Here is a 13,210-nt window from a genome sequence, read left to right on the forward strand (position 1 = left end):
CTCCTCACCTTCTTGATGATGATGGAGTGCACAGAGACGCACCCAGCAACCACCACGGAGGTCACATGGTCCACCGGTACGCGGTGCTTGAACACGTGCAACACTGACCCGTTAACAATCACCTGCGGGAACCGGAGGAGTGCATCAGGAAGAGGAAGAGGAAGAGGAAGAGGTCGCTACAAATTCAAAACTTCCGCTTGTTACTTTCATCTTACAATTCAATCTGTCACTAACAAATATCAGGACATATTTTAGTCATTACATTACATTACATTACATTACAGGCATTTGGCAGACCCTCTTATCCAGAGCGACGTACAAGAAAGTGTATAACTTTGTTGTACGTCGCTCTGGATAAGAGCGTCTGCCAAATGCCTGTAGTCAATGATATTATATCCCTCAGCCGACAGGAGGTATTCCGTGTGTACACACAGCATACACCTCTACTTACAGACCCGCACATAAGTGCGGGAATATGCGAAAACTTTTGATCGCTCAGGGGCCCTGACACTGAACAGGGATATATTAAGTTAAGATTTTATTTCATGTGAAATTCTTTGTTATCAGGGATTTACTGTGTTATGGATTTGGCTAGTGATACCAAGGTACCAACGCTGGTATTGTTACTGAAGTCAAAATTTTGGTATGGGAACAACACACACACACACATATTACATTTACATTACATTACATTTATTTAGCAGACGCTTTTATCCAAAGCGACATACAAAAGTGCATATCATGGTCATTGGACAACTACAAAACACAGGTTTAATAAGGTACAATACTCATTTTGTACAGCTATTTATAGCCAAAAACACAGTTCAGTTCACACAGTGAGCATTATTCTGAACTTATTCCAAGGCAAACTACACACACACACACACACACACACACACACACACGTCCTGTCCTTCTGACCTGGTAGCCCTCTGTGGTCACATTGAAGACCAGCTGAAAGTCCTCCCCTTCACGGAAGGGCATCCCAGAGGGCCTCTCTTCTGATTGCCATCCGCCACTCTCATGGCTGTTGAACACCACCAAATTCCAGTTCTTGAATCGAGGGTTGAAGTGAAGGAGTATGTCACCCCCACCCTCCAGGTTTATGTGGAACCTGTGGAGGGGGCGACAGAGAGCAAGAACACCTTAGCACACCACGTAAGATACTCAGCTCTTATAATAGTCCTATATTCTTCAACCACTGTCAAAGCCCGTCAGTACAGAGTTAATTCTCTACACTAAGGATGGGGCAGTGAGGTGCCATGAATTGCATAATAGACTAACCACCACCACGCCCTAGACTAACCACCACCACGCCCTAGACTAACCACCACCACGCCCTAGACTAACCACCACCACGCTGTATATTTCACTCTAAATCCCACCCCCCCCCCCCCTTTTTCATGACACTTGTTACATGTTGCCCCATCCCAGCACTTTTTGGTAATTTGTATTTGTCCTAATACTGTAGCTTATTCTTCTGCCTAGTTGGCTTTGCAGAGGTTAGGTCTGAATAGTGTTCACTGTGTGAACTTAACTGTGTTCTTGGCTCAAAATAGCTGTACAAAATAAGTATTGTACCTTACTGAACCTGTGTTTAGCAGTTGTCTATGACCATGAAATGCACTTTTTGTACGTTGCTTTGGATAAAAGAGTCTGCCAAATACATGTAATGTAAATGTAATGTAATAAATTGATCTATAGTGAGCTGTCAATCACTGAACAAAATGATTGGAGGGGAATCAGGGAATCACTAAAATGGGGGGAATCAGGGAATCACTAAAAAGAATACAACCGATGCACCCTGTTTTAGTTCAATAAATGGAATAAGGACGGAGTGTAACACAGTGGGTAAGGAACTGGGCTTGTAACCGAAAGGTCGCAGGTTCGATTCCCGGGTAGGACACTGCCGTTGTACCCTTGAGCAAGGTACTTAACCGAAATTGCTTAAGTATATATCCAGCTGTATAAATGGATACAATGTAAAATGCTATGTAAAAGTTGTGTAAGTTGCTCTGGATAAGAGCGTCTGCTAAATGCCTGTAATGTAATGTAATGTAATTTGTCCACCACTAAATAGAGGCTCATCCCCATGTCCTGCAGTACCCTCCATGGCCAGCAGGGGCTCCTCACCTATCGGAGTCAGTGTGAACCGTTCCTTCAAAGTACAGTGACATTCCCGGCCCCAAACCACCTTCGATGGCCTGGGAATATGCGGAGCTCTGTGCAGAAGAAACACGGGGATCATACAGAGCAGTTTGTCTGTTGCAGTGGTCCCATAACTCTGTGTGTACATTGAGAGACCAGAAAATTCACACTCACGCTCACGTCTCCTGGAGCTGGGTACTCCTGTATGAGTCCTTGGTCCTGAAATACAAACCCAGTTAGGGGTGGGGAACACAAAACAATGCACCTCCTCACCAAATCACATCTACAAATGTCTGAATGCAAATGCAAAGACTAAAATGTAAAAAATACATGCCGTGTAAGACATTAAAAGACCACCATTATTGTTTTTGTGTGGGCTAAATGTGATTTACGTAATTGTAATGTAATTCCTGCACAGATCGCCTGATGTGGATGTAAACAGGCTCAAATTAAAGCTGGCAGTCTGCACTTCCTGTTGTCCAATGTCCTGGAGGACGGAGCCAAAACAACAGAAAATGTGTCACTGTCCAATTTCTTTTGCATTTACCTGTATTCCCAAAACCGTAATATTCCTATTTCACGTATTTTTTTTTTTTTTTTTTTTAAACAAAAAAAAAACAAGGCAAGCCTAGTTCAGCTGGAATCTCAGTATGACCAGGGGGAACAATCTCTCCCAGAACCTGAAGCATGCATTCTGGCCATAAATGGTACTGCACTCTTGTTTTCCCAGAGGTTACAAAAGACACTTCCTCTCCATTCAGTCAATGAGACCTAGACATAAATTTAGCAATTGATTCTCTGACGAATTTAATGTTCCAAAAAATCAGAAGACAAGGCCTCAGTGGTAGCTTCTATTAAGCCGAATGTCTTTGCTGATTTAAGCAAAACGACGATTTAAGAATTGCACCCAAAAAGTCGAAATCACTGCTATCCCATGTGGGATTACAAGCCAGCCACCTGCTTCCAAAGTGGACACCACTGTGCCACCTGTAGGTTTGTGACTTCTGGGTAGGTCTACACATCAATTTTTTTGCCTTGTCAACAGGTAAAAAATATCTGTGATGAGACACTTTTTTTTTTTTAAGCGCGCAGTAACAGAAGGCTTCTTGCATTTGATGGCGGTCTGCAAAGAAGCATAGGTGCATTACGCCACCTGCTGGACTGGAGTGTGCTAGACACACATCAGCCGGTCAGTCACGCGGTAACAGACAATCACTGTTCCAGACCAGATAAAAATGGGCAGCCCTGGTGTAGAATGTGTGTGTGTGTGTGTGTGTGTGTGTGCGTGCGTGCGTGCGCGTGCGCCTGTGTTTTGTGAGAGGCCGGGGTGTTCACAATAACACTCACATATTCTGGAATCTCCAGTTTGTCTTCTTCATCCTGAAATGTTAGGGGTGCGTGGGGAACACAAAAAAAAATGCACCTGTTAATCCAAACATATCTAAAACTGTCTGATTGCAAGTAAAAAGAATGTAATGTAAAAACGTGTGCTGTGCAAGACACAGGAAATGACCAGCGTTATTAGTATCGGGCTGAATGTTATTTACATATACCATTCATGAAACTCCAATATTCCTATTTTACTCTAAAAACATTGAAAAAGCATAATACGACACATTCCATAGTACAGATGTGCATGTGTGCCTTTCTGCATGTGTTTGCGTGTATGGGAAAATGACAGGGAGAGAGAGAGAATGTGTATGCATCTGCAAGTACAAAAACGGCAAGTTACTCACGCATACGATGCACTGCCTATGAGCCATTCATTTAAATTATTGGCTGTCTTACCTCATACAAATTAAACAAGGTCTATTACAAAGAAATGCCACCCAATGAATGTTTCCTAAATTATTTCATTTAAATTCGATCAATACTTTTAACAGCAAGCCTATATCTAGCTAGTTTTAATAAAATGGCTTATAGACAGAGCTAATAACGTCCATGGCGTATCACCAGTGCAACAACATCTAATTCAACTGTGTTGAAAATGTGCTTCCATTGAGATAACAAATGGGCAGACAAGCAAGGACTGGGTAGAGAGTGCACAGAAACAGATTGCCAGAGTAGTATTGACTGAGCATGGTTGTTTAATAATATTTTCAAAGTGAAAATCCTGAATGATATGCCTTTAAGGAGAGGAGATAACAAATAACAATAACAATAATACTAACAACAACAATAATAATAATAATAATAATAATAATAATCACCGGGATGATGCTGATGCTCTGCACAGAGACTTCCCCACCAATGACCAGGTCAGTCACCTGCTCCAGTGGTACGCGGTGCTTGTACATGTGGAGCTCACGACCATCAACGTTCACCTGCAGGAACCAGAGGTCAACAAAGCCTGAAATTCTACATTTCTGTCAAAAAAATTTTTTTCATGCAATACATTCAAACTGTCAACTGAATATCATGCTCTACTTTAGTAAATAAGGTTATATTCCTGTGCAGGAAGTAGGTATTACATGCATGCACACAATACATCACACACACCCACACACACACACACGCACACACACACGCACACACACACCCTATTCTTCTGACCTGGTAGCCCTCTGAGGTGACATTGAAGACCAGCTCAAAGCTCTCCCCCTTACGGAAGGGCATCGCATTGACCTTCTCCTCCGCTTGCCATTCGCCATTGTCACGGGTCTTGAACACCACACCTCTCCAGCCGCTGAATTGGGGGTTGACTTGAATGGCAACATCACCCCCACCCTCTAGGTTTATTTGAAAACTGTGGAGGGCAACAGAGAGCAAGCACAGATTCTTTAGAGTCACCAGATAAGATACTCAGCTCTGACAATACTCCTCAGTCCTTCACAGCCTTCTCTGTTTCTGGACTACAGGAGGTTCTGGTTGGTAACAGGAGTTTTTGAGTTTGACTGAAATCTTCATGGCAGAGTATCCTTCCCACCATGAAACGTACTGTTGCTACCATGCTACAATAAGACCAGCCACTACACTGCACTGCCTTCCAGGGGAAACTTGCTTAGCATTAGTTATTTATGGACAACAAACACATACACACATCAGTCACAAACAATCTTAGCCCAGAGGCTCCCCATTAGCCTATGAATCAGCATACTTTTAGAGATGTTTCATCCATCCATCCATCCATTATCTATACCAGCTTATTCTGAGCAGGGTCGCGGGGGGTGCTTACACCGTGGCAGGATTACACCCTGGACAGGCCGCCACACACCATTCAGTCACACACTATGGGCAATTTAGAGTACCTGCATGTCTTTGGACTGTGGGAGGAAACCGGAATACCCAGAGGAAACCCACATGGACATGGGGAGGACATGCAGACTCCACACAGAAAGGCCCCAAGCCAAGTTTCCCACAACCTTCTTGCTGTGAGGCGACAGTGCTACCCACTGCACCACCGTGCCGCCCAGATCAACCTCTGCCAATTCCTCTCAGTGCAGAGTTAATTCCCTGATTCGCAATGAAGGAGTGAGCTTTCATGAATTGCATAATTGGTGGAGCTATTGTGAACTGTCAATCACTAACTAGTTTCAACGATTGCCACCAACTGCGTCTCGATACCATTTCCTGCAGTACCCATCACAGCCAGTTCCTCACCTGTTGATGTCTTCAGAGGGAATGGTTCCCCGCAAGTACAGAGACATTCCCGCCTTCAAACCACCAGGGATGGACTGCGTATATGAGCCAGCCTGCACAACACAAACACTGGGATTCACACAGAGCAGTTTGTGAGTCGTAGTGATTCATAACCCTGGTGCTGGAGAGCTATAGGGTCTGCTGGATTTCACTGTCAATCAGCATGCAAGAGACAAATTAAATAAGGCTGTTATAGCTAACTTAACTCACCTGGTTTATTTGGTCTAAAAGGGTGCATAATATTTAGGCAAGAACAAAAACCAGCACAACTTGCAGTTCAGGGATCAGGTCTGCAAATCTTTTTGTCTAGAACAGGGGTGTCCAGTTTTACCTGAAAGGGACTGATGTGTGTTGCCAGGTTTTTGTTTTCACCCAGTGCAACAACACCTAACTCAACTAACTAACTAACCATGGTCTTCAATCAACCTTGATAAGCAGAATTGGGTGTCTTTGTGCTGGGATAAAACCAAAAACATGCATCCACTTTGGCCCTTTTTCGATACAACTGGACAGCCCTGGTGAAGCGTGAGCGTGCGTGTGGGTGTGTGTGTGTGTGTGTGTGTGTGTGTGGGTGTGTGTGTGTGTGTGTGGTAAGATGCCAGAGTGTTCGCACTAACCCCAACATATCCTGGACCTGGCCGTATCATTGCTCCTTGTTCTCCCTAAAATAAAATAAAAACTAATGTTAGGGGTGAGTTGTGGATAACAATACAATGCTCCTCCAGATCCAATCATATCTACCGACCAACTACCCAAATGCAAATCAACATGCTTAAATGTAAAAATGCATGCTGTTTTAAACACTTCATAAGAGGATCTGCTAAAGGCACAAATTTAAAGACAGAATGCACGTGGCTCCTCCTCACCCCCATGATGTTGATGGACTCCACAAACACGTCCCCACCGATCCCCAGGGCCAGCACGCTCGTCAACGGGATGCGATGATTGAACGTGTAGGCGTGATCGTTTATGTGCACCTGCAGGAGCCGGAAACAGCCAAAAAAAAAAAAAAGTTCAAAATTTCAGTTAACACCTTTTTTTCCTTTGAAGATATTCAAGTCCGTCAAGTGGATATCAACGGCCAGCGGCCATGAGATTATCCAAGTGAGGAGAAAAATTCCATAGAAATGTTTTCACACCGGAACCACCAGAAGCTCAGCTGGCAGTCCGACCCATGAGGCAACAATAGAGGATGAAAGACCAAATCAACTGGGGAAAAAAAATAATAATAAAATGATGTGCCGAGGTGGGCTGAATGGTCTGGTTTCATCATCACTTCCCCTGTGACACACTCAGAAGACCAGGGATCGACAACCTTTCAGTTGCCAGGTGACTGCTCTAGCTTCTGAGCTAATGTCACCCCCAATGATGACACCGGGTTTCGGTACACCAGTCAACCCACATATATGCAAAACCGTAAATTAACATTCAGGTTACAGGTTTGCGCAGATAAACCTGTTTTGCTTCATGTGACAAAATTCAAAACCTTAAATTTTCCTTCGCAATAAGCAGGCATAACATATATGTACAGTCAACACACACACACAAACACAAACACACACACACACACACACACACACACACACACAAATGCACACACAATTTCTTGTCCTTCTGACCTGGTAGCACTCTTTGGTGACAACGATGACCAGCTGAAATCCCCCCCCCAGAGTGAAGGGCTTATCAGTGACCTTCTCCTGACCCTCGAATATGCCATTCTTGAAGGTGCTGAAAACCACCAACTCAGCTGGTCTGAACCGGGGGTTGATGTACAAGGCTTTGTCACCGCATTTCGCCTCCGACGTCTGCAGGCTGACGTGGAACCTGCAGGGGGCGATAGAGACGATGTTTTATTGCTGATTTCTCAGGGTTACCAAGGGCTCATTCGAATCGCTCATTTTACCTCCTTGCATCATTTCCTTGCTTCCTTAGCTCCACCCAACAGAGGACGCAAGGTAAGGTTGCGAGGGAAGGACGCGAGGGCAGAATGTCCATAAAGATGGCGGACCTCAATTTCTTTCTGGGTCCGGCGAGGACCAAAGAGACAAGGGGCCAAATTTACCAAGCACCAAATTTACTAAGTGCCGCATCGTCGCATGAAGAAAAAAAAGCAATTACACCTCCGCGAGTGCTTCTACATCACCGCATAATGTTACGGGTTTATTGCACAATACTGTGACGCAGCAACAGTTCAAGCTGTTGGGAGGCTTTCATTTCTCTGAATAAAGTTAAAATCAGGCATGTGATACACCGTTGGGAAACTTGTACTGCTCTCTACTGTATAAAAAGAGTTATTAATCAAACCAGAAGGAAAAAAACAAGTGGGGTTTTGTGCGTGGCTGCTGTAAATGCCTAGCCTGCTTTCTTTCTGCGTGTTTATTTCCCAAATGGATTGTTCAAGACTATAAATGACCACTGAAACATGAAAGGGAGTTTTTACATGTAAAAAAATGTATCCAATGGTAAGATTGGATATCTATTCCATTTTTAACTGCAGATATTAGTTTAGCAGAATGGCATTGTATAATTACACAAGAGTTCCTCTTTTATTTTGCTATTCACTGAGCAGCATTTTTTCACTGCTGTATTGGCATACCTTCAGGCTATTGTTGGCTTTATCTTACTGCCATGACGCGATACAAATCTTTGGTGGTGAAATAATATTTTCATGAACATCCAGATAGATGCTATTGTCCATCGTGTCATGCTTGTTGGTATTCGAGTTTGTTGTTTTCATTGATAATTTGGTTGCAGGAGCACTCAATGTCTGAGCTGAGTAATCTCAGCACACCGACACTCTGGCCACTAGGGGGCCTTGCATGAAGGGGTTAAAGAGGGTTAAAAACAATAACATTAACCTGGTCTGGCATGGCCCATAGGTGACCTAATTAATGTTTTTCTTCATGAAGTAGCTCCAATGTAGTTAACTAGGCCTAGTTTTTTAAAAGTAGCTTTAGTTTAGCTAACAGAGTCGTTTTGCTGTAGCTCATCTATTTCCAATGTCGAGTTATTGGTAGCTTAGCAAACTACATTTTCACTACATCAGCTTCCCGAAACACCGGCTACGAAAACCCTGGCAGTAGAAACATCCATTAATTGATAATTGCTTGCCTCTGCAATCAGGACTTTCCTGAACATAATGAGCAGCTAACCCTGTGCTAGTACGGTACTATGGAAACCCATCGTAATACACAGCTGTGCACTAAAAACAGAAGGCTTCCAGGGTCAATTCTCAGGCTGGACACTGCCGCTGTACCCTTGAGCAAGGTACTTAATCTGAATTGCTTCAGTATGTATCCATCTGAATAAAAAAAAAATTACTGCATGAGAGCATTTGATAAATGCCTGTAATTATAATTATGCATCTATAGTGAGCTGTCAATCATGTTTCTAGCAGTGAAAGGATTTTGTTCCCCACAGCGGGACAAAATGATTTGGGAAAATCAGAGAGTCACTCAGAGCATACAGAAGTTCTGTCCATTTTTTTGGTTCCACAAAGCCTCATTCATTCTTCCACCAATAAACAGTACATCAGTCCCATTCCCTTCAGTACCCTCCATGACCTCACCTGTTGATAGAACATAAGAGTTCCTCACCTGGTGACGTCACAGGGAATCACTCCCGAAATGTGCACAGACATCCCTGGCCTCAAACCACCATATATGGGTGCCACGTAAGGGATGGCCTGCACAACACAGACACTGGGATTAATAAAATAAGATAAGATGAGATAAAAGATAAGATATACTTTTTTTGAACCCTGTGGGCTAATTTTTCCTCTGCATTTGACCCATCCAAGTTACTTAGGAGCAGTGGGCAGCCACAGTGCGGCGCCCGGGGACCAGCTCCAGCTCTGAGGCCAGTGCCTTGGTCAAGGGCAACTGCAGGAGTGCACCTAACCTAATACAGAGCAGTTTGTCTGTAGCAGTGGTTCATAAGCCTGGTATGGGAGAGCTGTAGGGTCTAATGGGTTTCACTGTTCATCAGGATTTCACTGACCAATCAATGAAAGCAGCTAGATCATGTAGTTAATCTGCCAAGAATGGTGGTTTATTGGGTCTAAAAGACTTTATATCAAAAACATAAACCAGTACAACTTGTGGCTCACAAGGTCCAGGCTTGTGCATCCATTGGTCTATTGCAACAGAATGCAGACGGAGGGTGTGAGTAATATAGTAACATAGTCAGTGTGTCTGTGCATGTAAGATGGCTTGTCTTGGCGTGTGTGTGTGCGAGCATGTGTGTGTGAGAGAGAGAGAGAGAGAGAGAGAGAGAGAGAGAGAATGTGTGAAGTCATATTGGTCAAATTGGTTTGCGTAGGCGTGTGTGTTTGTGTGTCTGCATTTGTGCTTTTCTGTGTGTTGTGAGAGAAAATTGTATTCACACTTACCACCGCCTGTCCTAGACCTGGATATCCCAGGATGTGCCCAATTCCTCCCTGAAACACAAACTCAATTAGTGTTGGCTGGGGGAACACAAAACAATGCACCTACAAATCCATTAATATCGACAAGTGTCTTAATCCAAATGCAATATGCACAAACACATGCATAAATGTAAAAATGTGCACTGTTCAAGACACTCGATTAGAGGACCTTTTCATTGTCTTAAACGCCAGAATTTAAATGTTGAACTTTTGCTGCTCCTCACCCCGATGATGTTGATCATGTGCACAGAGACTTCTCCACCAATGGATAGGGCACTCACTCGCTCCACAGGCAGACGGTGCTTGAACAGGTAAAAGTCACTACCGTTTACTTTGATCTGCAAGAAACAGAGAGGAAGGCAGGGTTGAAAACATTCAATCTGTGATTTGAATATCACACCCAAATCTGGAAAATAAAATTATATTCCTCAGCAGTAAGTAGGCATGACATGTATGCACATAGTACACACACACAAGCAAATACAAACACACACACACACAAAGCAAACATATCCAAGCGCACAGTTCCAGTCCTGACCTGGTAGCCCTCTGAGACGACGGTAATGAGCAGCTGAAAGCTCTCCCCCTCACGGAAGGGCATCTCACTGGGCCTCTCCTCGGATTGCCAAGAGCCATCCTTCGTGGTGTTCATCACCACCACGTTTCCGTGCCTCAACCGAGGGTTGAAGTGTAAGACGTAGTCAGTCGTTCCTGGTGGCCCAGTCAGCAGGTTGATGGAGAAACTGTGGAGGTCGGTTGTCAGAGCAAAAAAATAAATAAATAAAATATGTTTAAAAGTATCACAGGTAAAAGTGTATGAAAAATTGGTTAATTGTGTGACACTATCACCCTCCAGGACACTGATCAGAGGCCCATCCTTTACACTAATGCACCCTGTTATACTCTTTTGTCCCTAAAAAAAATAGTCAGATGGGTGGAAGGAAGCATACAGCACATACAGGAACTGAACACTGTCAACAAAGTGTTTTTTTGTGTTGCCATAGTTCCTCCAATGCACCATAGAGGATCCTCTAAAGCCCTGTCCTCCCATTGGCTTGGATTAATGAGAGAGAAAAAACACGATAATCCCACTGCACAGCCATTTTCAGAAGAGCTCCATTCACTTTCCACGAGTCACGGTTTCATAAATCTTTACAGCAGTATGTTGTATTTCTGTCGCGATGGATAATGTTGCCACATGGCTTCAACAGAACTGCCTGAACTAGAGCATTGTTTTATATGGTAACATGCATCGCTTGTTTTGTACTACAGTTATCGCACACACACCAGTCACACAAAATCCAAGTGAGGGGCTCCCCATTAGCCTATGACATAGCATTCTTTTAGAGATGTTTCCGTCTCCCAATACCTCGCCATGTAATTCCTAACCCCAGAAAGACCACTCCACAGAGCAAATATGACTGATGAGCAAACATTGATTGGAGACAATTACTGCACAACATCTGTGAGCTTTTTTACGACCATCAGTTTAATTGTATGCTAATGTTAATGTCCTCAGATGCTGTTAAATCCTAACCACATAGTCACTAAGCAGGAAAACTGTACTAGCGAGATGGGAGAGTGAAGTTTTGTGAATTGTGTAGGACAGAGCTATAGTGTGCGGTCAATCACTAGTTGTAGCCAATAAAAGGATATTACTCCCCATGGGAGAACAAAATGAATGGCTGAAATCAGGGAGTCACTGAGAGCATACAATAGCTCCATGAAGCCTCGTTCATTCTTGCACCATTAAATAGTGTCTGTGGCCCATTCACTGCAGTACCCTCCATAGCCAGCAGTGGCTCCTTACCGATTGGCGATATTGCCAACTGTTCCCTGGATGTACAGAGACATCCCCAGCTTCAAACCACCGTAGATGGGCCCTGAATATGGGACAAGCTGCACAACACAAATATTGGGATTAATGAAAACCACCTTACCTGTTGCAGTGGTTCATAACCCTGGTGCTGGAGAGCTCTGGAGTCTGCTGGGTTTTAACTATCAACCAGCAATTAATTAATCAATTAAAGTGATTGAACACATGTTTATCTTCTTCTCCTGGTTAATTTTGTCTAATAGGTTGACTGTTTTAAGTCAAAAACAAAAACTAGCAGAACTTGCAGACCACATGCACCAAGGTTGTGTCTATTGCAACAGAATACAGATGGAAGGACTGAGATGCTAGTGGTCATCTTATGTGCTCAGATCCAACAGAATGCCTAAAAAATTGCAGCTGCTTTCAGAAGCACAGTTATAACCCCTAGACAGGTTAGCATATCAGTCATATGTTGAAATATGGAAATTAAAATATTCTTAACGTGTTTATAAACAAATGCATGTACAGTACAAAGTAAGCAGAGCACAGCTAACACCTCAAGCAGTGCTTAATTTGACTGGTGTTCATTTAGGTGGATAGTGTGTTATATTCAGCAAGTCATTTTTTTATGTGTCTGTGCCTCAACCCTGCTCAGTCTCAAAATTATGCTCACTGCTGTTAGAGAGAGAGAGAGAGAGAGAGAGAGAGGCATAGAGCAAAAGTACAGGGCGCATATGAATAATGCTTAATTTGAGTCTGGTCTTTTGTTGATATACATTTTCAGTCAAACTAAAGGGTTAAGATTGGTGCATGGTCTTGTATGCAAAATCTTGTCCACTGCTAGTGCTGGAACTGATGCTAAACAGAGAGCAGCTGTTATTAATCACACTTACTGGGTCAATTATGTACAGCATTTATATAATAGCCAACTTTTTAGATGCTATTTAAGTCTGAAAACTAATCTGCAAATCCCTGATAACTCTCAACGAATATTTTGGATTATTAAATTTCTGTAATCTGCAGATTTACTGGTGTTTCAAATACACTACATTTCCAAAAGTATGTAGATGCCCCTTCTAATTAGTGGTTTTTCTATTTCAGCCACACCCATTACCTACAGGAGCATAAAATTGAATTTAAATTGACTAACATCGGTAGTAGAATGAGTAGAACTGAGGAGC

General features: G+C 43.1%; 1 protein-coding gene across 4 annotated transcripts in view; it reads right to left on the reverse strand.

Moving 5' to 3' along the window:
* Positions 1-13,210, reverse strand: part of LOC135235529 (uncharacterized) — a 45,694-nt gene that overhangs the window by 6,899 nt on the left and 25,585 nt on the right. Inside the window, exons 2-17 of one of the 4 annotated variants that reach the window (XM_064301082.1) lie at positions 12,024-12,112; positions 10,752-10,956; positions 10,438-10,551; positions 10,178-10,225; positions 9,384-9,472; positions 7,407-7,611; positions 6,654-6,764; positions 6,405-6,449; positions 5,749-5,840; positions 4,702-4,894; positions 4,359-4,472; positions 3,496-3,528; positions 2,323-2,367; positions 2,134-2,222; positions 922-1,114; positions 9-122 (exon numbers count right to left, since the gene is read on the reverse strand). In XM_064301082.1, the coding sequence (XP_064157152.1) occupies positions 9-122; positions 922-1,114; positions 2,134-2,222; positions 2,323-2,367; positions 3,496-3,528; positions 4,359-4,472; positions 4,702-4,894; positions 5,749-5,840; positions 6,405-6,449; positions 6,654-6,764; positions 7,407-7,611; positions 9,384-9,472; positions 10,178-10,225; positions 10,438-10,551; positions 10,752-10,956; positions 12,024-12,112 (1,779 nt within the window). The remainder of the gene's footprint in view (positions 1-8; positions 123-921; positions 1,115-2,133; positions 2,223-2,322; positions 2,368-3,495; positions 3,529-4,358; positions 4,473-4,701; positions 4,895-5,748; positions 5,841-6,404; positions 6,450-6,653; positions 6,765-7,406; positions 7,612-9,383; positions 9,473-10,177; positions 10,226-10,437; positions 10,552-10,751; positions 10,957-12,023; positions 12,113-13,210) is intronic. The other 3 variants (XM_064301081.1, XM_064301080.1, XM_064301083.1) reach the window with 3 other exon arrangements.

Source organism: Anguilla rostrata, chromosome 12, assembly GCF_018555375.3.
Source record: "Anguilla rostrata isolate EN2019 chromosome 12, ASM1855537v3, whole genome shotgun sequence".
Taxonomy (NCBI): domain Eukaryota; kingdom Metazoa; phylum Chordata; class Actinopteri; order Anguilliformes; family Anguillidae; genus Anguilla; species Anguilla rostrata.